This window comes from Myxocyprinus asiaticus, chromosome 20 (genome assembly GCF_019703515.2).
Source record: "Myxocyprinus asiaticus isolate MX2 ecotype Aquarium Trade chromosome 20, UBuf_Myxa_2, whole genome shotgun sequence".
Classification (NCBI taxonomy): Eukaryota; Metazoa; Chordata; class Actinopteri; order Cypriniformes; family Catostomidae; genus Myxocyprinus; species Myxocyprinus asiaticus.
The window spans coordinates 82,681-106,744 of NC_059363.1; the positions used below are offsets into that span (position 1 = coordinate 82,681).

At 42.5% G+C, this 24,064-nt stretch overlaps 1 protein-coding gene across 2 annotated transcripts in view; it reads right to left on the reverse strand.

Moving 5' to 3' along the window:
• Positions 1–3,377: 3,377 nt before the first annotated feature.
• Positions 3,378–24,064, reverse strand: part of LOC127411019 (cytoplasmic dynein 1 heavy chain 1-like) — a 35,782-nt gene continuing 15,095 nt past the window's right edge. The window contains exons 34-78 of one of the 2 annotated variants that reach the window (XM_051646327.1): positions 23,834–23,990; positions 23,516–23,743; positions 23,176–23,406; positions 22,907–23,047; positions 22,557–22,790; positions 22,072–22,278; positions 21,866–21,987; positions 21,604–21,769; positions 21,223–21,386; positions 20,997–21,126; positions 20,767–20,900; positions 20,569–20,683; positions 20,321–20,482; positions 20,019–20,233; positions 19,629–19,833; positions 19,356–19,529; positions 19,151–19,270; positions 18,941–19,061; positions 16,325–16,520; positions 15,950–16,067; positions 15,656–15,871; positions 15,125–15,337; positions 14,882–15,009; positions 14,615–14,768; positions 14,184–14,330; positions 13,921–14,071; positions 13,564–13,817; positions 13,279–13,413; positions 12,392–12,486; positions 12,038–12,212; positions 11,850–11,925; positions 10,666–10,826; positions 10,416–10,527; positions 10,280–10,340; positions 10,070–10,193; positions 9,868–9,981; positions 9,570–9,740; positions 9,241–9,458; positions 9,033–9,136; positions 6,265–6,473; positions 4,728–4,881; positions 4,426–4,568; positions 4,111–4,279; positions 3,886–4,010; positions 3,378–3,801 (exon numbers count right to left, since the gene is read on the reverse strand). In XM_051646327.1, coding sequence (XP_051502287.1) covers positions 3,673–3,801; positions 3,886–4,010; positions 4,111–4,279; positions 4,426–4,568; positions 4,728–4,881; positions 6,265–6,473; positions 9,033–9,136; positions 9,241–9,458; positions 9,570–9,740; positions 9,868–9,981; positions 10,070–10,193; positions 10,280–10,340; positions 10,416–10,527; positions 10,666–10,826; positions 11,850–11,925; positions 12,038–12,212; positions 12,392–12,486; positions 13,279–13,413; positions 13,564–13,817; positions 13,921–14,071; positions 14,184–14,330; positions 14,615–14,768; positions 14,882–15,009; positions 15,125–15,337; positions 15,656–15,871; positions 15,950–16,067; positions 16,325–16,520; positions 18,941–19,061; positions 19,151–19,270; positions 19,356–19,529; positions 19,629–19,833; positions 20,019–20,233; positions 20,321–20,482; positions 20,569–20,683; positions 20,767–20,900; positions 20,997–21,126; positions 21,223–21,386; positions 21,604–21,769; positions 21,866–21,987; positions 22,072–22,278; positions 22,557–22,790; positions 22,907–23,047; positions 23,176–23,406; positions 23,516–23,743; positions 23,834–23,990 — 7,078 coding nt within the window. In that variant the 3' untranslated portion in view covers positions 3,378–3,672. Of the gene's footprint in view, positions 3,802–3,885; positions 4,011–4,110; positions 4,280–4,425; positions 4,569–4,727; positions 4,882–6,264; positions 6,474–9,032; positions 9,137–9,240; positions 9,459–9,569; positions 9,741–9,867; positions 9,982–10,069; positions 10,194–10,279; positions 10,341–10,415; positions 10,528–10,665; positions 10,827–11,849; positions 11,926–12,037; positions 12,213–12,391; positions 12,487–13,278; positions 13,414–13,563; positions 13,818–13,920; positions 14,072–14,183; positions 14,331–14,614; positions 14,769–14,881; positions 15,010–15,124; positions 15,338–15,655; positions 15,872–15,949; positions 16,068–16,324; positions 16,521–16,789; positions 16,986–18,940; positions 19,062–19,150; positions 19,271–19,355; positions 19,530–19,628; positions 19,834–20,018; positions 20,234–20,320; positions 20,483–20,568; positions 20,684–20,766; positions 20,901–20,996; positions 21,127–21,222; positions 21,387–21,603; positions 21,770–21,865; positions 21,988–22,071; positions 22,279–22,556; positions 22,791–22,906; positions 23,048–23,175; positions 23,407–23,515; positions 23,744–23,833; positions 23,991–24,064 lie in introns of both variants that reach the window. The other variant, XM_051646326.1, reaches the window with a different exon arrangement.

Below are 24,064 nucleotides of genomic sequence, written 5' to 3' on the forward strand. Positions count from 1 at the left end.
TTTGGTGCACTTCTTGAAATGTTTCTGATAAACTTATTGAAATATTTTTAATGCACTTCTTGAATTTTTCCGGTACACTTCTTGAAATGTTTCTGATGCACTTCTTGAATTTTTCCGGTACACTTCTTGAAATGTTTTTGATGCACTTCTTGAAATGTTTCTGATGCACTTCTTGAAATGTTTCTGGTGCACTTCTTGAAATGTTTCTGGTGCACTTCTTGAAATGTTTCTGATGAAATTCTTGAAATGTTTTTGGTGCACTTCTTGAAAATTTCTGATAAACTTCTTGAAATATTTTTGATGCACTTCTTGAAATGTTTTTGATGCACTTCTTGAAATGTTTCTGATAAACTTCTTGAAATGTTTCTGATAAACTTCTTGAAATGTTTTTGATGCACTTCTTGAAATGTTTCTGATGCACTTCTTGAAATGTTTTTGATGCACTTCTTGAAATGTTTTTGATGCACTTCTTGAAATGTTTTTGATGCACTTCTTGAAATGTTTCTGACACTCTTCTTGAAATGTTTTTGATGCACTTCTTCAAATGTTTCTGATGCACTTTTTGAAATGTTTTTGATGCACTTCTTGAAATGTTTTTGGTGCACTTGAAATGTTTTTGACGCACTTCTTGAAATGTTTCTGGTGCACTTTTTGAAATGTTTTTGACGCACTTCTTGAAATGTTTCTGGTGCACTTCTTGAAATGTTTTTGATGCACTTCTTGAAATGTTTTTGATGCACTTCTTGAAATGTTTCTGATGCACTTCTTGAAATGTTTCTGACACTCTTCTTGAAATGTTTTTGATGCACTTCTTGAAATGTTTCTGATGCACTTCTTGAAATGTTTCCGGTACACTTCTTGAAATGTTTCTGATGCACTTCTTGAAATGTTTCTGGTGCACTTCTTGAAATGTTTTTGGTGCACTTCTTGAAATGTTTCTGATGCACTTCTTGAAATGTTTCTGATGCACTTCTTGAAATGTTTCTGATGCACTTCTTGAAATGTTTTTGATGCACTTCTTGAAATGTTTCTGACGCACTTCTTGAAATGTTTCTGACGCACTTCTTGAAATGTTTTTGACGCACTTCTTGAAATGTTTCTGATGCACTTCTTGAAATGTTTTTGATGCACTTCTTGAAATGTTTTTGGTGCACTTCTTGAAATGTTTCTGATGCACTTCTTGAAATGTTTCTGATGCACTTCTTGAAATGTTTTTGGTGCACTTCTTGAAATGTTTCTGATAAACTTCTTGAAATGTTTTTGATGCACTTCTTGAAATGTTTCTGATAAACTTCTTGAAATGTTTTTGATGCACTTCTTGAAATGTTTTTGGTGCACTTCTTGAAATGTTTCTGATAAACTTCTTGAAATGTGTCTGGTGCACTTCTTGAAATGTTTCCGATGCACTTCTTGAAATGTTTCTGGTGCACTTCTTGAAATGTTTCTGATAAACTCCTTGAAATGTTTTTGAAACACTTCTTGAAATGTTTCCGATGCACTTCTTGAAATGTTTTTGGTGCACTTCTTGAAATGTTTCCGATGCACTTCTTGAAATGTTTTTGATGCACTTCTTGAAATGTTTCTGATAAACTTCTTGAAATTTGTCTGGTGCACTTCTTGAAATGTTTCTGATGCACTTTTTGAAATGTTTCTGATGCACTTCTTGAAATGTTTTTGGTGCACTTCTTGAAATGTTTTTGGTGCACTTCTTGAAATGTTTCTGATAAACTTCTTGAAATGTTTTTGATGCACTTCTTGAAATGTTTCTGATGCACTTCTTGAAATGTTTCTGGTGCACTTCTTGAAATGTTTTTGGTGCACTTCTTGAAATGTTTCTGATGCACTTCTTGAAATGTTTTTGATGCACTTCTTGAAATGTTTTTGACGCACTTTTTGAAATGTTTTTGACGCACTTCTTGAAATGTTTTTGACGCACTTTTTGAAATGTTTCTGATGCACTTCTTGAAATGTTTTTGATGCACTTCTTGAAATGTTTTTGACGCACTTCTTGAAATGTTTCTGATGCACTTCTTGAAATGTTTCTGATGCACTTCTTGAAATGTTTTTGATGCACTTCTTGAAATGTTTCTGATGCACTTCTTGAAATGTTTCTGATGCACTTCTTGAAATGTTTTTGATTCACTTCTTGAAATGTTTTTGATGCACTTCAAATGTTTCTGATGCACTTCTTGAAAGCAGATCACGCGGTGGCGCTAAAGAGTAATTTCAGGCGTTAAACTGAGTGAATGGATTGAATCGGTCACGCGTAAGAGCCAAACTGAAACATTAAATTGTAGAATTTGGACAAACAGACATAAAGGGAGAAGGAGCGCTAGCTCCTGTTGCACGAATACAAAAATGTAATCAATTACATTTGTGATTTAATACTTAAACTCGCTGGTTTTGAACTTACCGCAGTGGGACGCGGAAGACTGACCTGATCTCAGATCTGTCTTGTTTAAATTTCCTGCGTGCAGCTTTCAGCCCGAAACGCACCAGTTTCAAATGGAGGAAAAGATGAATTGATTTTTAAATTTCGGTCTGTTCCTCACACAACACTGTCGAATGGCTTCAGAAGAATTTAAATATACGGCACAAGTGATAAATGTGTTTTTGAGATGGGTGAGTGCGCGCGAAGCAGTTTTCTGACCACTATCGATTCTTTAACGTGTGGACGGCAGTTGGACCGTTCACGTACCCAGAACACCACGTGACGGCTTTGGTTTCCGGTCCGTTTTTATTTCAGTTTCATTAATGAGTAGTAAATTATTGTCCAGAGGTCCGAGAGTGCACGAAGGTGACACTGTCACATGGTACCTGTAACTTTTCTCAGCGCTGGTAAGGATGGGCCAATCACAGTCGTTTATTATTACTGGAGTTTAAAATGCTTTAATGCATTCTGCTGAGGCGGATTAACATTCACAGGCATGAATCCTTGCAATTATTCGTTTTTATTAAAAATATCTATCAGTGTAAAATGTCTCCAATTTTGCTCATGCTTAGCAGCATTATAAATGTTTACTCTTTTTTTTTTGTATGCATTGAAAGCATAATTAACATGTTTAATGTATTTAACACAAAGCTTGCATAAAATAAGAGAACGATGTTGTCACAAATGTTCATTCACATCCTTTTTCAATGAAGTGTAAATTTTCATCTAGTTTTCATAGTATTTTTAAATTTAAAAAAAAAATTATATTGCGAAATTAAGTCAAAAGACAATGTAACTGATCTTGTATATTGGGGCCGAGAGAACCACTGACTGCAGAAAGTCCCCTATAGATGCTCAAATGAACTAAAACACTAAATACACTTGATTTAATTATTTCAACATGATCACCTGTTAATTCTTCTTATAATAAATGAGTGACACCACATTAGCTTTATTTGAAACCATCATGCAAAGCTTTAATCAACTTCCATTTTCCATCTGAAACACATCCATATTCTTTCCACTAAAATCAACATCCATCTCAGAAATCCAAACACAATCCATCGTCCAACCTGCTTCTGACTTTCTAAACTCGTCCTAGAAATACATGACATTTTACATGCAAAATGACCATTTCATTACATCCACAGTTTTATCTACCACACTATTAGGAATGATTAGTAAGTATAAGTGACATGAATCTGATTCATTATGGGTTATTAATGTCGTTTAAGAATGATCTAATCCATGCAGAGGACGGCGACTCCACGCTCATAGAAGTGATGAGGGTCTTCTTTAGTGGCGATGTCAAAATCAACCGTGAATATGAGATCAGCACGTGTGAAGTTCAGATACACGGGCAGAGTGACCTGTAGGTATACAAGAGAGAGAGAGATGTTACAAATCAGGAATGACGGCACGAGTGACATCAGTGTTTGTGTCTCATGACTGACCATGTTCCTCTTCTCAGTGTTGCTCTGTTTCAACCAGTGCAGCTGTGTCAGAGGAAGTTCAGTGGAGATCGTTGCAGACAGAGAGAGCTTGTTGTTTGCACACGTGGCGCCCTGAAGCTTCAGTCCTGTTTACAGACACACAGAAGATAACATTATTAAACTGATTTACACAGGATGAATTCTTTGACAGGACTCTTGGGTTCTGCTGGCCGCTCTCTCTCTCACCCTTGATGCCGAAGCTGCAGGAGTCCAGCGCCGCTCCCTGAGCAGATGTGACGTTCACCTCCAGACAGAGTTCCTCCAGAGACCAGCTGTTGACCTGGGCCACATACTGACGTGTAGCGGTGATGTACGCCTCCGGAACAAACAGACTGCCCAGATTCACGTGGATGTTCTAAAGAGGATCAAAACGTGTCAAACACTGAAGTGATGTGTTTTCATCAGTTCTACTCATTAAAACGGTGCACTACATCGACACGTTCAGTGTGGTTTAATTGGTTTATTTCATTAGAAACATTTAAGTAGCGTGCACAGTAGAACCTTGAGCTCTTTAGCGCCGCCGCTGGCCGCTCCCTGCGAGATCTGCTGCAGCTGTTTAATTCTCTCACTGAAGTCTGCGATCCACTGGATGACGGTCATGGCCGCAGGGACGGTGTAACGACACCAGCTGCGAGGCAGAATGCCTGAGAAAAACAACACAATGACAGTGACTCTGGTGGGAATATATACATTTGATGATCATTTTTATAATGCTTCATAAAATTAGGAAAAAAAAAGCCACAAAACTCTATAAAACAGGTTAGTATTTAAAACAAATCTTTGACGCAAACACACAGCGTTACCTTTAACGAGGTCATTGATGAGCGTGCGCAGGTCGTTGGTCTGTTTCCTCTTGCCCTCACACACCTGCACTACATCAGTGAGATCCTGACGAACGTCCTGCAGCATACGAGAACCCATCTTCACCTCACGCTCGAAGAAACGGAACAGAGGATCCTACAAATGTAGAAGATGCAGGTGCCGTTATTCAGATCAGTTGAAGACTGATGTTCATTGAAAATGTTCAATGCATTTATGTGGAGGCTGCCGTCTGAACATTATCAACTGCCTGCAAGGAACTGTGTAGACTAGAGCTGTCAATCAGTTAAAATATGTAATCAAATTAATTACATTATATGCTGATTAATTAACTCAATAAATTGCAAGTAATCACATATACAAATATCTGCTGAGAAAGGCCCTGAAATAATCCCATTTATAATGATTCAATATTTATATTTAAATCCTAATAAAAATAACAGAATATATTATATTGTAAATTAAAAATAATAGAATAGAATGTATTATAAATATAATACTTTAGATAATTAAAATGCATTGCATTACTGTGGCAGACAAGTAAAGCATCGATAAGATAAAGGTGCATTTATTCCCAAATTACTGAACAGAAGTCTATCATTGGCCTTAATTCCACAGAAAAACATTTTGCAACTGAATTCCTCAATCTGTCCGAGATAGATTTTTTATAAAGGTTTTTCTAAGGACGTGTCAATGTACACATGCATCAGGACACTTTACAAGTGTCTGTCTTTGGTTGTGTCGCATCATAAGCAGTGTTTTTTAGGTTAAATGTAGTTTGAAACTTAGAAAAACTCATGCCGAGATTGCTGCTTTCGGAATTGCGCACCATCCAGCTGTGTTTGAACTCAAGAACGCGTCCTCATCTTGTGCTGTCGCAGTGTAAAGCAAGCCTGAGTGTTTGTTCTCTGTACAGCTGGAGTTTGGCTTACTGCCCCCTGCTGAAAACAGGTGCTACTTCAAGCTTGAATGTCTCTGATGATAGAAATATTGCTTATTACGGTCCTGGGACATGATTCATTGCTTTTTTAACAAGTAATTTTTAATATAATTAATAGGGGTGGGGGGATTTTTTTTAATTTTTATTTTTTTACAAATCACGATTCTTGAGACAAACGATTTTAAAATCATCTCCCTGATGTAAACTCGATTTTTAATTTAATTTTAAAAAAGTTTTCACGTTTAGCTTAATGCGACAATGATTAATAAATATAGTAAATATATTTCTGCAGGAGTTCAACACGAACAGATTTTCTCTGAGCAGTTTCCTCTCTTTAATTCTTTACATTAAGTGGTTTACTGCACCGCTGCTACAGTCATCAAAGCGCCGCTTGTTCACTGTCGGACGACAAATCCTCTGCAGTGATCAATGTTCCTGTTATTATGCATAAATGAATCGCAATACACACTGAATGAGGAAGTGTGTGGCAATTCCCTGTCCTAATAATCGCACTGAATTAACGCATTACATCTACAGACCTTGTAAACATGTATGAGGTCCCGTGCAGCGCTCAAGCATACCTTGATGTTCTCCACAGTGCGTTTGAGTGGAATGACGGATTCTGGGATGAGCTGCAGCCAGTTGCGGGCGGTGGTGTGCAGCGTTCTCATCCAGGCCGGCTGCGCGTCAGATGAAGACGTTGTGCGCTGCTTCTTCTCCGTCTCATACGCCAGATCGTCCTCATCCTCAAACATCTGCATTTTCAGCAGCTTCCCCATCATGTCAATGCCTGAGGATGGAGCAGCAGTGGAGGGAACAGGTTGGTGAAGAGCAGGAGGGGTTTGAGGTACAGAAGAATCAGGAATGAGCCGCCCACAGGAAGTGAAGGAGGGAGATTAAATTAACTGGTGGACAAACTTGCCCGTTCAAGCAGTGCTAATAGAGAAAACCTGACATTACTGGTGTTCAAGAGTGCATCACTACTAACACCGATCAAGAAACTGCTGAAGATCACATGCATTTAAGCAGTGCACTAAAACAGAACAACAAAACAGCTTCAAAACGTTAAAGAAAGCATCACAAGGTTTGCAGGAGTCAGTGACATAACAGCAGTGAAATACAGCTGCTGAAGGAAGAGGACACAGAACCGAAACACTCTCCACTGTGTACGGCCCGTTTACTCTACTAATATAAAGCTTTTGTCACATCAGTCCTCGGGGTTCCCACTCTTTTCAACCAATGAATTTCCATGACTTTTCCATGACTTGAAAGATAATTTCCATGCCCAAACATTTAGCCTTCCATTCTGAAAATGGCACCGAAATCACATAAATCGTAAATTTGTAAAAACACACACACACACACACACACACACACACACAAAAAAAACCACACCACTGTCTGATAGAAGTTCAACTGAAAACATTTCATTTTAAAGTTAATCCATACAAACACACTGCGTGACTCAAATGGGCAGGGATTAGCGGCACATCGTTGTTTCGAAGGGTGCTTTCACTCTTGGTTCACTTCCTCCCCCCTCCCCCTGCTGGTCTCTGTTCACATTATATTATTTCGGTCCGAACCGCGTTCTGATTGAGTCATCAACACGAGTACAAGCGGCAGCTGTTTACCACTGTAACTAGGCAACAATCAAGAAGACATCAGCTTCACTGTGTTATTAAAGTATTAATCTCTTTGGATTCATCACCAAAACTTTACATGCACACAACGACACTTGTGTTTGTCTCCCGCTGATGCATTGAATGTGCAGTGATGTGATGAAAATTAGCGTTTATCTGCCGCAAGCCCACGGATGCGTTGCAAGAGATGTGAAGAATGTGATCTGCAAGAAACACACTTATTATATTTTTAAGAACAGTCTAAAAAAAGCCGTCATTGCTTGTGTCAGATTCGCTGTTTGTTCAGAGGTGTGCAGCGGGACCCTGTCTCGTGTACAAGCGCATGTAAAGAGTTTTCACTCCTTTATCTCTTTTTCATTCATCTGAAAACTGTTTGCAAGAACAATGTCGTCTATAAGAATGCTGCAAATGATCTCCGATCATCTCAGGAGGTGCTGTGAGTTTAGTTCGCTTTATTTCCACGGAGCAGTTCGTGGGTAACCTGCATTGTGAACGCAACTCTGCAGGTTCAGTAATAAATATCTTTGTATTAAAGAAACAAAGATGAAAGTGATTAAATCATAAAATAATAAAAGACACCTTAAACCTAAAATTTAGTTCTATTTTATTTTCTTTAGGCAGCATTAATTCTATTACCAAAATGAATTACAAACACATTCGATAAGAACACACATTTGGCAGCATTATTTTGGGAGCACAAGGGAATTTATTAGGCTTTATTATTATGATTATTATTATTATCTTTACATTTATAATTGTCTTTTTGTAGGCTATTAGTAATTTTCCACCTGTTGTCGTTGACTGATACTTGCGTGACGGCAAATGGGGCCGTTGGAGACGGTAAATGTTTGGATTTGAGGAGGTGGTTATATAAGATTTTTATAGTTTTTTATATTATTTTAATAGTTTTTTTCATTTAGTTCTAAGTGTAATTTGAATTTAGAAATGTCTTTTATGTTTTTCGTGTTTCAATAAATGAATTTAAAATGAATTTTCACCAACCCTCGGCAGAGGGGTTGACGATATAATCGAATAATGCAATATTTTTTTAAGGTGATTATCGTTAAAATATTTTTTATGTATCGCCCAGTCCTAGTTCACTTCCGTGATTTGGTACGACTGCATTCATATCAGCAGTGAAGTGTACTGGAGTTCACATGAACCGTACCCCAGACGGTTCCCGGGTGCGCACCTGAGTTTGGAAAACAGTGTTCACATTATCCAAACGAACTGAATTTTGACGTCATTCGAACCCAGGAGCATACCAGAAGAGCTAGAGTGAAAGCACCCTAATTGGCCAGGTATTCTTCATTTATAACTCTTCACCGTGTTTTTAATCCAGCGCAACGTGACACTCTGGTTAAATATTTCAGGACAGAGCATAATAAATAAAAAATATATTTACTATTAAAAAAAATTCCATGATTTTTTCCATGACTTTTATGATTTTATTTATTTCCATGACTTTTCCAGGCCTGGAAATCACAACTTTAAAATTCCCTGATATTTCCAGGTTTTCCATGACCGTGGGAACCCCCGAGTCCTATCCTGTACGGCCGTACACAGTCAAGCAAGTTGTTCTGCCCCGTCAAGATCAAACTTCTGCAGAAACTGACAGCTTGAACTCGAGAAAGAGAGAGGTCAGACGCCATGAGAACGCAATGTCTCCATTGCAAACCAATATGTGTAAGTCGTGCATACGCTCGTACCCTGAGTGGTGAGCAGGACCTTCTCCGCGTTGCTCGGCAACCCCAGCCAAGATGGCGTCTGAGTGTCTGGCAGCATCTCGACCCAGTGCATGAACTCTTCACGCCTGACAAACACATAACAGGAAACACATCACGAGAGCGCATCATCTGCAGTGTGACTCAAACACGGAGACAAATACACCGAGAATAAAAGCATGTTTGTGCTGACCGGATGCCTTCGGGCATTTTGATGTCCTTGTGTCCGTCCACTTTGAGCGCCAACTTGAATTCGCTGTCGAAGCTGCTGGTGGTGAACAAACTATCCAGGAAGGTGATGAGCAGCCGCTGGTCAAACTCATTATCGATGCGACCGCCATAGATGGACTGAGCCATCAGGGTCTTCAGCGCCGCCCACGGGATCTTATCTGGAGAAATGTTTTGACGACCCTGTAGAGAACAACATGAAGTTCAGCTGATGCACAGATTATCATCAATTACTGTTTCACTTTACAGCAACATGCATCTAATCAGACTGAAAATACATGAACACACTCTGACCTTTGCGGTGTCGTCCAGCCAGGTGTCTACAGTGTCACAGGCGGACCGCAGATCAGACTCCCCAAACTCATATTTCTTAGACCAGCCCAGCGGTACATAACGCAGTCGCTCCTGAATGACTGCATGGAACCAGGCCAAGAGGAAGTACAAACGAGCTCGTTCATTTGGAGACTGCGACAAAAAACAGACAATATGATTGACGGTTGAACTGCTCAATGACTGAGAGAAACAACAACAGAAAAACTCATTAACAGCGACAATCTACTTCCCGAAAACTCAAACCACAGCTGTCGCTCACCTTGCACATGCGTGCCACAGGAATATTGCTGAACGTGCGCAGCATGTTGGCCTTCACACCAGGAGGCGGCTCGAAAACAAAGATTCGTCCAGCACGCAGCAGGTTCACAGGGACCTGAGGGAGATTCGGTTGGAGTTTATTGTTGATAAATGTCAATCATTCTTCATGACATTAAACAACACAAAACACAATGACCTCTGACCTTTGGATTTATCTCCATGGTGAGGAAGAGACGGAAACTAGCGTGTGGCTGCATGGAGTGAAGCTTCTTCTCCAGCTGCATCAGCCAACCAGGAGCCAGATGGACATTCTCCAACATCACCCACCTTCAACAAACACAAGAGAACATTTCATGAGCCCATCATCATCATCATCATCATCATCATGAGTATGAAGGATCCGTCACTCTTACCTGCCGGACTTCACAGCTGTGTTGATGTCTCTGTCGGCTTTATTAAAGCCTTCAGCAGAACCTGAAGACAAATGTGTTAGTTGACATTAATACACTCTGGACAGTTAAGATGTTTGTTGATATTGAAGGTTCTTACCAATGGAAATGGAGGTGATGTGTTTGTTCTGTTCAGCAGCGAGATCCCGGACCAGCCCGCTGGCATCATAACCCGGCACAGAACACATGAGAACTGGAGTTCCGGGCTTCACCTGTAGATTCAAACATCTCCATTAATGCATGACCAGCATCCATCACACTGACAGCAAATAATCTACAGTCCATGATGAGAAGAGTATGAAACGAAACAAAAACTCCACATCAGTGACCAACAGAACACTCATCTTTACCTCACTGTCCACGATGTTGGCCAGGTCAAGCGGCTGTTCAATGATGGCCATGAAGTTTTCTCCCATGACTTTAGACACAAAGATGTGTGTCATGGCCAACAGACGATCAGGTCTGAACGCTTGAATCAACAGCAGCTGATGCACAGCCTGACCAATCACAGCTGAGGACAAACATCAACACACACTTGTTACTTCTGTACACTTCAACAAAAAGTTGTAGTATGAAAATTAGGCTTGGAATCAATCTGTTTTTCACACATCGATAAACAGAACATTTTCCTGATGATTATCAATATATATATCGGCATTTTTCAGATATAAATAGGGCTTTTCAAAAAGTCTCTTCAAACATATTTCTCAACACAAGTAAAGTGTGAGCGGCGGGGTAAATTAAAGGGGGTCACACACCAGACGCCTGGCAGACGACGTGGCACATTTTAAAATTAGAAACAATTATTTTCAATGCAGGCATGACCAGCTACAAGTGCAAAGGCTGCTCAAAATTCTGCAGCGCCACCGAGCTTAACTCACATAATTCTCCATTACATTCGATCCAAAACATAATCAGAAGGACATAGATTATTTACTCCAGCCATCACTGGATAATCTATTGTGTATATGTATCTTTCATATAGTCCACACAATATATTTTCAGTTACAAGTATGTATTTTTGTGGTTTGACAGCTTGAATGAAATCTATTCAAGGCCACATACAGAGAAATTGCATAATAAACGTCGCCATTTCTAATAGTTCAGTTTACGCAGTTACACCTGTTTCATACACTAACCTGCAAACTCAAAGTCACTTCTTGAAGAGGTACAAAAACCTTCAAAACTTTTGTGTCTGTCGATGACTAGATCACAACTTAGTTTCGACTGCCACCTGCACCACATCAATGCATCCAGTGTTGTGAGACCTGTGCCATGTCCGCCTCTCGTCTGGTATGCGACCGGCTTTAGTAAATGTTATTTCACCCCCTTGTGGTCTACCAAAGCTATTACATCAGACTACATTAAACGGAGGGCCTGACAGTAAATTAGAAAGCAGACAATTTAGGCTTCTAATTTAAATGTCGGCTAATGTTATCTTGATGCCTCAAAAATGTATCAAAATAACATGCCAATTAATAAACAATATATCATTGTTTTATGACATCCCAAGTGAAAATGCATAAATACTTACTGGATGTCTTCTCTTCAGTCCACAGATACGGCACAGACAGTTCTGGAGAGTTGCTCTCAATCCACATAAAGAATTGCTGGAGAAGAGAAAATCATCATTTAACATTTAGACACCGTATCAACCAAAACGTTCCTTCTTTAGCTTATTATTTCTGTGACAGTATAATGGATGGACGGACGGATAGTCACCTCATCAGCCTGAACTTTAGACACCAGATCTTTAAATGCCGGCAGACGGCTGAGGCGCACCATGGCTTCCGACTGCTCTGTGCTCAAACCCTTCACCTTCGGCACAGTCGACCCGCTTAACACAATCTCCTTTCCACGCAAAAAGTGCTGGAACTCTGCGTCAAATGATGGTTCACTGGAAAACATCAGGGCAGAGATAACAGGAAGTGATTAAGTAAAACAAAATGTCAGTTTTTTTCAAATGACACCTCTCACTTATAGAGCAGGGCCACCCCGTCTTACACTAATAATACTCAAAGTGCATTTGGGAAATCTAAAAGTTGTTTCAATTTTGAAGTTCTTGATGGTTTGTACCTGGTCAAGCCCTTCAGGTTGATTCTGGCAAGCAGCATAGCAAACGTGATGTGATCCTGATGCAACATTCCTCGAGCAACTCTGTTAAAAGCAACCTGAACAGAAAAACACCACATCACAATATATTACAACACAACAACATAACACTCCCTAAATAAGTCCTTCAAAAGACATCTACCTCCCCTTGGGAGTCTTTTTTTTTTTCTCTCTCTCTTTTTCTCCCCAGTTTGGAATGCCCAATTCCCAATGCGCTTTAAGTCCTCGTGGTGGCGTAGTGACTCACCTCAATCCGGGTGGTGGAGGACGAATCTCAGTTGCCTCCCCGTCTGAGACAGTCAATCCGCACATCTTATCACATGGCTTGTTGAGCGCGTTACCGTGGAGACGTAGCGCACGTGGAGGCTTCACGCTATTCTCCGCAGCATCCACACACAACTCGCCACATGCCCCACCGAGAGCGAGAACCACATTATAGCGACCACGAGGAGGTTACCCCATGCGACTCTACCCTCCCTAGCAACCGGGCCAATTTGGTTGCTTAGGAGACCTGACTGGATAAATGTTACTGTGTACAACTTTCACATTGCATTCCTTCAAATGTGACACGAAGTTTACTCGGAATTGCTATCCAACAGAACATGAGGACAATTGTGTTTCACACTGTTCATGGAACGGCGATTTGTTTGCATGCACAGTAAGGGAATTTAAGCATTTTATAATGTTTCAGTGTGGACGATCAACTTTTGGAAAACGCTTGTAAACTGCAGTGTGGACGGAAAGCGTTTCAAAAATGAAAACACTGTTTTCAAATGTATCCGGATTAATCTGGATGAAGCCTTAATCTTTCATCAAACCCCACATACAGTGAATACTCAAGAGTATCTGACCTGGAACAGATCTTTAGTGATGTGGGACAGGCGCTGTGTATGGTCGCTCACACTCTTAAGATTAGAGTTCTCATATAACACAGTGTGGTAGATATCCAGGAAGAAATGCAGCGAGTACTGATACAGGAAATGCATCTGAGAAAGACACAAAAACAGTGTAAATGAAGAGGAAGAGTATAACGACAGTCACAGACACACAAAACCATAAGCCACATTAGAAACAATATGTTCTGCCTATAGAGAAAATCACTTCAGCATTATTAATGATCCAGATGTTTGTGTGACCTGGTTTAGAGACTCCATAGTGAAATAGATGCTGCTGCAGGCGGAAGACAGAGACAGATACTGCTGAGACACCGTCTCCACTTCCTGCATGATGATATCCGTTTCCTCCACCTTCCTGGTCACTTCTGCTGCTTCCTTCTTCAGGTTCTCTAGAGTGGTGATGATGGTGTCATCGTCCAGGATACGACCCTTGACCTCGTTCAGGGCCTGCAGCAGAGATTTCTCCAGTTGACGCAGACGCAGCTGGAATTCACCTGCACAGACGATGGTCATGTTGACATTATAAACCACAGCAGAACTTCAATAGTCCCTTCAATAGCAATCAGTAAATGTGCTGTGGTGTTCCCAGTCACTCACCCTGCAGTTTCAGCAGGTCTGATCGTTTCTCGTCCACGTCTGGACGCTCTGCCTTCAGGACCTCATTGAGACACTGACTCTGCAGGCTGCTGCGGGTCACGGTGAAGTTCACAAACGTCACACGTGAGCAAAGATCTGGAGGGAACTCAACCTGCGAAGACACGTTAACTTTCAATCAATACTTGCATGTGTGTTTCAATATTTGGTTTCATAATTCACAGACAATCTGAAGGCAATGATATCCATGTCATCAGATCATGTACCGTTGGGTCTCGTGTGGAGAGGAAGATGACAAATGAGGGAGACAAGTCGATGTCCTGATCTCCGAGGGTGATGAGAACTCGCCCGCCGGTCCTGCGCACCTCTCTGTTCAGCACTGGGTTCAATATAGGATCGTAACTCTCCACATCCTAAGAGAAGATTGGACAAAAGCCTCGAATCATGAGCAATAAATGATCCAAATACCAACAGATTGACACAGAGTTTACAGACATTAAGGTATGATTTCACTGGAGTCTTCAAGACTTTACAGTTAAGAGTTTCTGTAAAGCTGTTTTAAAACGATTCAAATACAAATGACTAGACTTGACACAATGTTTCTATTATGTGCAAGTTTAAACTTGGACATGAAATTCTCAGTTTGGTACATTCAGGTCCAGACCAGATCAACCCCATTACGTGAACGGCTCCATACCTGAACCAGCAGAGGGTTGCCGAATCTCAGGGCACTCTCCAAATTCTTCCTGAAGGCATCGTCCAAAAAGCTGGTGCGCGTGATCTTTTTGTCTTTGTATTCATTCAAGATGAACTCAGTGGCTTGACCTGATGGATCTATTATCAGTGGATACCTGCAGAACAAAGTCATAACCAAATTACCCATCTTCACCCATGTCAAGTCGTAGCAGAACTCATCCTATCTACTCTGATGTGGTCATGAGGTCACTTATATCCCAACACTCACCTGTTGAATCTCTTGAGCATGATGGCATTCTCGGTGCAGAGGTCATCGGCGGGCAGTGAGTTTGCCTGCCAGCGCAGTCGCTCATCGGCATTAGACAAATACTCTGTCCTGGCAATGTCTGTGCGGAACTGGTTTGAAAAACAGAAATTCACTATAATGAATTTTAGTTAAACAACACTGAGGACTATGAGGCTGTGTGTTTTCATCTTCTGAGGTGTCATCTTTGTGGTCGTGTATCTGTACCTGAATATTGGCCTGTTGGAGATGATGAGACCAGGTGGTGAAGAGGTTCTGCCTCATCTGCTGATCAAAATAACCAGCATAAGCGATGAAGGCAGCCGAGAGGAGACAGTCTCCTGCGATGGTGGACATCTGATTCTTGAAGGTCTCGCTGGTCTTTTCCCAACGCTCTCTCTCGGCAGATAAACTCTTCAGCAAAGCTGTACTGCGGTTCACCTGCAGAATAAAATGACAATTACTGACTGTTGATGCAAGAAATATGAAAAAGCTTGAAGAAATCACACTAGTGAAGTCCCACATGTGCGCTTGCACCACGGATTGAGCTTCAACACAAGAAATCTGAACAAATATTCAGAGCAAACAACAACTTCTTAAACTACCATAAGTTTAAGTGCGCACACACCTTTGGTAGCCATTATAAAAGCAATTAAATCTTGTGCCATCAAATCAATTTGCTACAGTAAGTAAATGAAAGAGACAGGACAAAGAAAGAGAGAGAGCAGTCCATGAGTGTCGTGACCTCTCGTGTTGTACCTTTGCCTCCACAGCGGCCAGATCAGCTTTAATGGCCTGAGCTTCAGAGATGAGCACGGCATACTCCTCCTTATAGCGAGCAATGCTGGCCTCCAGATCCCTGATCATCTGCTCAACTTCCTCCGCCTTTGTCTTGTTGTCTGTAGCGTCATCCTCCAGTTTCTGCAGCTCATTCCTCAGAGGCTCGACCCGCTTCAGCATGTCTGCGTAATTCAACTGAACACAAACATCTATTATGACCAGAGTCACTGCGGTCACAGCAGAGGTGCAGCAGCCCGATTCATGAGTTCATACCTGAGCAATCGCCCATTTGACCATCGGCCCGCAGGCCAGAGACGCACGGTTGACCTGCTCGTAGTTGTAGCTGGGGTTGGACATGTAGTTCTTCTTCATCTTCTCACGGATGGAGTCACTGTGATGAACACAATAGTTTGTTAGAATTAAGCTTACAGGTTTTGGCTGTAATGTTGTAATGACACACAATTAGGAAAGGACTAAAGCATCCACACTTCTGTCAATATTGTCTGTACTACTGAATATCTCTTCACTAACATAGTAATAACCAATCAAAACAAGTTCATCTGATGTCTGATTAGCCTGAGACTGTATCTAAGAGTCCATCTCTTGTACCTGAGAGGATTATATAAGTATGAGAAGAGATGATAATACCTCATGTCCTCAGAGACAAAGTTGACTATGCTGGAGATGAAACTGTCTCTGATTATAACTTGTCTGATCTTTTTCCAGTCATTAGTTTCCTCCCCCAGCAACAGACAGATAGACTCTAGAGCCAGTTTAACAGCTGCCGGCGGGTTGGCCATAGCACGCACTTCAACAAGATGCTGCTTCTTTATAGAGCTGACCGCTAAAGAGGAAATGGAGGGGTGGGGTGTGGGGGTTGTGGTTTTAGGGCCATGAAGGATGAACGGGTTCATATGGCAGGAGCAGAACAGCCACGGCGGTGAAAAGAGGGACTGTGTCACATGACCTGCTAATCTGACTGATTGGGCCTGATTTTGAGTCTATACACTATCTGTATTTTATTTGATCACGAGGTGCAAATGATTTATAGAACAAACAGTTTGCCTCTTTTAAACACAACGGCCGCTGCTCCACACCAAGCATGACAGTCACCTGATCTCATCAGCAGAAAAGTTCACAATAGTGGGGATGAAGTTCTCGCGCATTATGATGGAGCGAATCTGTTTCCAGTCGGTGGTGCTCTCGCCCAGCAGCAGGCAGATGGACTCCAGAGCCAGTTTAACTGCCGCCGGCGGGTTGGCCATCGACCGCACCTCCACTAAGTGCTGCTTCTTAATAGATTTAACAGCTAAACGGGTCACAAGATCATGAGCAGAGAGAAAAGTGAAGACAGATGGAGAGCAGAGACGTTACCACGGTGAAGAGAGTGAACACCACTGCCAAACATACAAAGATAAGAGATGAAAGCAGAAAGAATTGACAGTTTCACAGATGGAAATATTCACCATTGTCTTTATATTAACTAGGTGGCATCACTGAGGCGATGTTCAGACTGTCAGTCCAAAACAGTTTTTGTGTGTATCCGATCGGAATCCAATCTTCATGACTGACTGTCCGCACTGTGTATCGAAACTGATCAGATCCGATTTGTGTCCTGCGGCTTCATTTTCTGGCATATCTGCATCTTTTGCTATAGCAATGACGTTTCGTCAGTACACAAAAAACAACATGGAGGGGAATGGAATAGAGAATTTAGCTTATAACATGGCAATGTGTAACTGCGACACTGGATTACCACTTTATGAGGCGGTGGCAGAGACAGAGGAGGCTGGCATGTGGCGCTTTATTCGTGCTGCTGTCTCCGCCGGTCTCATCGTTCAAATCGGTGCAAGGTCGAGAATGCACGTGGGAAGATTCCACTAATAATATTCTCAGCTAGACCTACCCTCCGCCACCACACAGCATGTTTCCTGCAACAATGTGTCACGTATAACGCGTCTTTACATAGCGTGAAAAAGTGACATATGGCAAAAAGCCACTTGAGATCTGATCAGAGCGTTCAGATGGAAACGCATTTCCAGAAATGTGATTTGAATAGGATTTCAAACCACATATGAACATAGCTAGAAACGGATTTGTAAAAATGTTATTTCATGTGATTTTTTTGTCGTTCACACTTGCTAAATATGATCGGATATGCACCAAAAATCAGATTTGGACTGACAGCCTGAACATAGCCTAAGAGCTTAATATGACACGCTGCTCGCTGCTGTATGTGCACAGTTCTGTTCTCTGTGGTGTATTTCACATACTCCAAGCACTTGTGATAATGAGCCGAGCATGTTAAATTTACAGCGCCCCAGATTCACTAATTGCACATCTGTGTTATTCCAAATATGCTTGGCTGCTAAAAGTTACGATCCAGATCTGAAGTAACCTCATAACACCGGGTTTTTGTGGACAGAAGAGTGGATGAGAGCATTTCTCTGCATTAAAAGGCCATTGTCAACTCTACTGCAAACAGAAATGTGCTGCCAAAATAAAGGCAGCAGAGCTATGCCGCATGTAGATGAAGATAAGATTACATAAATATAATGCCGATTTATAATAAATAATAATAGTTTTTATTAATATTATACAAAAGTATTTTCCATAATAATTTCTTAACTTATTATTGGATTACAAAAAAGATGAGAAGTAGGCCGAGACCCGATCACAAAGTTGACAAAAACAGGTTCACAGTGAACACATACAATGTGAAGATGATGTGAATCTATTTTTTCTTTTCACTCCATGTTTCACTGTATTTTTTATTTTATTTGGTCTGGTTCTCTCAAGTGTGAACATCCTTTCTTGAACAGTATTTCTGTTAGCAGTAGAGCATGTTTTTTTTTCTTTTCTTCAAAATGTTAATCATCATATCGCACTTCAAATTACAACATTTTTCAAAATATTAGCCATTAGATTTTTTGTCCAAATTGTTCAGCCCTGGCATCACCACTCGTTTTAGTATGTTCCCCGTATATTAAAATACCAATATCTTAATATTACTGAGGTGAGACATAATACAGCAGATGATGTATGTGCCTCTTCTGGCCCTCAAACAACACATGGAAAAATGGTGAATATTTCTTTAGAAGCAGATCACAATATGACAGGAAAAAATGTCATTTCACATAGATATGAACTTTAATCAGGGTCATTTACTGTAATTGATGTGATCAGATTGTCTCAAATGTAAAATCACACTGACACGGAGGAAAGTGCCAGTGTGCTGCAGTGAGAATAATTCATCATTCATACCGTTCTGAGCTTCAATAACAGCCGGCTCCACTTGATCCAAATCCTGTTTCACACTCAGCTGCTTGTCTTTAATCACTTCCTGTTGCTTGTAAACTGCTTCCTGTATCTCTTGACTCATGACCTGTTGACAGAGACAGTGGGTTATGAGACCTTATTTTAACCAGTTGAACACAAGGGCACTTCACATGTTTACGCAATCGCTCCTCTTGCCTTTTTCTTCTCGGCCTCCTGCTGATCTTTCACCATCTTCTTCAGTTTGTCGTTTGCAGCAGCGTTCTTCACCTCCAGCTCTTGACTCTTGATGCGCAGGTCACGCCGCAGCTCCTCCACCTGTGACACAACACATCGTCAACACTAATACAGCAGACAAGTCTGCCTGCGTTCAGGTTGCTCGAGTGATGATGTCACGACATACCTGATCTACAGTCTCTTTTATTTTGCGCAGTCCCACGTTGAGATGCATCTGCTGCTCCTCCAGCTCGCTGCGTTTTTCATTGAACAGGTTAGCGTAGTGGTTGATGAAGTCCAGGTAGTGGCGGGGGGTGATGGCCATGGTGCGACCGCCACGCTTAGCCAGACGGTTGTTCGCCTAACACACACCAGAGTAAAATACACAACTGTGTGCTGCAGGTCACCAAATAAAACTTGTAAAGCAACAGATCATGTGACAGCAGACAGTGTTTCTGACCTGGTGCAGCGTCTGATGCACAAACACGCAACCGTTGACAATGGCCTCACGATGAGTGGGCGGCTGGGGCAGTTTGTCATACACTGTGGGCATGTAGTCGGGCACTTTGTAGTTTGGTTTCTCCAGGTCCATCTTGCTGGTGAACTCTTTACCCACCTGGTAGAGTGCTTCAGTGGACCAATCACCAAACCAGTTCAGCACACACCTGCAGAGAAACCACCATCAGTCCAGAGAAACTTTGACAGAAACATCAACATAGACACACATCTAAAACATGAAACTCTGCAGGAGATGCTGCTATTCTATTGGCTGAGAGCACACATCACAGTCTGATCAGTTCTCTAAGCAACGTGAACTGAACAGGTTAAACATTGCTGGCAATGGTTGTACCTGTTGAAGAGGGCGGGTGATGTGGCTGCGCGGTCCTTCAGGCCCTCTGATGAAGGATTCATGGTGAAGACCACATGCAAGTTCCTGATCACTTGACTGGTGAACCATTTGTAAAGCTCCTCATGGGTGTCTAACATCAAGCCCTCCTTCTGCGCGCCCTCCTTACACTGGGTCATCAGGGTGGCATATTCATCGCCTTCAAACAGGCCGGGCACCTACAGCAGCAGCAGCACCACATGCACTTCAGAATGCTGAACTCAAAACAAACATCAATGGAGGGCTGCGCTTCAAACGTGTCTCACCTCTCCGTTTGCCAGCAGCGTGTTCATGCGCTCCAGGAAGCCAGAGTCCAGCACGTTAGACTCGTCCATGATGAAGGCGATCTTCTCATTCTTACATCCAGACCGACGAAGAACCGTCCGCAGGTCTTCATCAAAGTCCTCTCCGGTGTATTTCCTGTGTACCTGTGAAGATGATCAAGGTTATAAACCCTAAAAAATACACAAAGCAGCACAAGAGTTTTTCATGGTGTTCATTTGGTAATTTCCACCTTGATCTGATAGACACTCAGTCCGTTCATCCAGGCCACAAACCGAGAGAGTGTTGTCTTTCCAGCACCACTGACTCCAATTAGGAGCAGATGACCCTGCGGCTGACGGAAGATTCTAGAGAGAGAATCAGCCAATCATTAATGACCCATCAACAGAGTGAAATCATGCACAGTAACAATGATTGTGACTCTCCACACCTGTCGATCCGCAGCACGTGATCCAGAACCTCATTGAAGAGCACCAGAGGAACATCCAGCTCCTCCTCGTAGAAGACCTTCAGACGGGCCTTCACATAATCACGCAGCTCCTCCTGCTCCACAGGAACATAGTCCTACAGGAGAACAGAAACAGCTTAAACATCTCAAGAGTTTACTGGTGACCTCCAGGATTTTACTGGTGACCTGCTATGACGTCTCGGACTGCTCACCTTTGAGAGCCAGTTGCTGTAGAGAATGGGTCTGTTGAGGCCTTTGTCACGGTCGATGTTGGGAAAGTGTTTGAGGGCCACAGTGTCGATGTTCTCATCGGTCCAGCGTCTCTCCTCGTCCTCTACCAATCTGTCAGAAGAATCAATTAAATCATTGTGCCATTTCACTACAGTAAGACATGAGTTCTGCCAGACCTCCTTATTTCAACACTCATTTTAAACTCACCGATCCTGGAAGAGTCGAAGAGCTTCATGAGCCCAGATGCGAATGAGACCCTCCACAGGTAATGTCTCCAACGGGCGTAAAGCCTCAAAGATGCCCCTCACCCAACGGGTCATCTCTCGAGGGGAGTAGATGTAGTGCGGCTGCGTGTCCTGAGTGAAGCGCTCCTAATTGGAGAAGAGATTTTGAAAAAGTGTTCATTTTATGTTCGTTTACTTCACAGACAACTTTTATCCAAGTGTCTTTCAGTGTATTTAATGTATAATCACACATTTTATCAGTATGTATGTTCCCTGGGTTTCAAACCCCTGATCTTGGCGTTATCAGCGCTCTGCTTTACCAGCTGAGCAACAGGAACTGATAAGGTGTGTTCAATATTCAAACCTGAGACATTGTGTAGAACTCCACCATGGCAGCAGTGAGCGGTTCAGCGAAGGTTCGCAGTGAAGGAATCAGTCTGAGCATTGCTCTGTTGAAAGTGCCGTAGATCTGCGTGAGGGAGGCGGGGCCAGGATAGTCCACGTACACGACCGGCACATGCCGCAAGAATCTGTATTTATACAGGCAAATAAATATCCTCATGACATCACTAAACAAACACTATAAGTAGCGTTTTAAAACAATGCAGATCACATGACAGGTGAACCTGTGAGAGAGGGGCTTCCTGCCGGGGTCTGTGGGGGGGTTACAGGCACCGACAAACTGGATGCGTTCGAGTTTCACCCACGTCTGATCGGAGGTGCGATAAAAGCCGCCGTGCTCCACCATCTGAAGTCAAAGGCACAATGTTTTAAATTCCACATCATGAACAAAAAGAGCCCATCACAATGAAATCACCTGGTGACATCACACCTGTCTGATGAAGGAAATGACGCGCTGCGTGCCGTATTTGTCCATGTCGGGCAGGTTGATTTCATCACAGAAGAGCACGAGCCATTTGCCCAGCTGCACAGGAGCCAGAACGACGCCGTTAGGAGTCCTGCGGTACTCGCAGTAATGATCAAACGTCTTCAGCAGCAGCTCGGGGGTCGTGGCACTCGAGAAGTTCAAACCTACAACCTGGTGACAAACAAACCAACACTCTTTATGATCATGTAAAAAAAACAGGAAGACACTCATGAAAAACCCTTTTAGGGGTCAAGCACTGGAGGTGTGTAGACACCTGCTGCTGTATCTGTTAAGAGTTCTTATTACTGGCAGTCCACTGAACCGTTTGGTTAATGTTTGTAAACTTTTAAAGTTTAAAAAGTGTAACTATCATATTTGGATTTGTAAACCTGAAATTACTTTTGATGATGTACTCAATGACAGTGATTCTACGAGTTTGATGTCCTCACCTCCATGTCTGGCAGGGCTCTCAGGGCACTGAACAGGGTCATGGTTTTACCGGAGCCCGGCGGGCCGCACAGCACCAAAGGCTTATGTTCAGCCAACCAGGTGTACAGAAGAGCTTCATGACGCACCGTATCCAAAGTGGGCACCACCACATCAGGTGATGCCACCTTGTGTGTCTCCACCTCAATCTGAGGCACCTTACCCTGCCAGGACTGCCACTCACCCGTGATGAACACCTGACGGACGCAAGAGTTCAGTTCAGTCACATTAACCTCAAAAAAACACAATGAATCACTGAAGCAGTTTTAGTCTTCAGTATTATGAACATCTGTGTGCATCTGTCAGTTCACACCTCATAATCGATGATGGGAACGTTGGGTGCTGACGGAAGTGAAACAGTAGTGATGCGGCGAATGTATTCTCCAAGCTCCGCCCTCATCTTCAGTCTGCTGTCACCCGAGAAGGACCACAGGACGGCGTAGATCAGATATTTCTGTGCACAATGGAGAACGTTAGCTTGTTTTCTGTTCATAGCAGGATTCTCTAGCATTTATTCTCAAACATACGCTCTTTCTGTACAAGAATGAACATCCGTTACACACAAACGTCTCTCGTACACACCTGCATGTATTTCTCCAGCTGGTCGATGGGCATGGGGAAATCCGGGTGGTTGTTGTTGTACAGCGCGACATTGCGACAGGCCTGATGCAACATGGAGAAGAGTGATCCCAGCGAGCGCAGGCGGGTGAAGTCCATGATGTGCTCCATCTTTGAAGCGTGCTCCAGAGCTTTGATGACGAGTCCAGTGGAGGTGAAATATGGCTGCAGAATTGCAGCGGCGTCTCTCTGGATCTGTCAGTCAAACACACAGAGATGTAAACACTGATAAAAACGCAGACTTGAACTGAACATGTGCTGCTCCTTTTCAAATCAGAACACCGAGCAGCATCTTCACTTGTACCTGCAGCATGGGTGATGCGGCCTCCTCCCCCTCGTCTTCAGTGCCCTTCCTCATGCGCTGAGCCTCGTCTTCACCTTCATCCAGCGGGATGCTCCGCAGACGCGCAAGGAAGTTATTGAAGATCATGTCTGTGCTGAGAACGTCCTCGCTGAACCAAACCATCCCGCATCGAGACACCGTGGCTAGTGTGGCATATTTCAGGTCCTGCACTTCAAACATGATGCGCACCTGTGTGATGAAGGCAGTGACGTCATTATCTGACACGCTACACACTCACAGCAGACAACAATCTGAGTGAAGTGTAAACCGTTTCAGTACATTTGGCGGCAGACTGAGACGCTCTCCGTTGGGAAGAGTCAAGAGTTTGTTGTCGTCCAGCACAGAGTTCAGATTCTCCACCCACTCAGGATCCACGTCACCATCAAAGATGATCCACTGTCTCTTCTGCAGCTCTCCACGGACATTATCAATGATCCTCAAATCAAACACACATACAGTCAGTGACGTCAATGTGTGATCTGATCAATGACTTAATAATGAGGTGTGTTG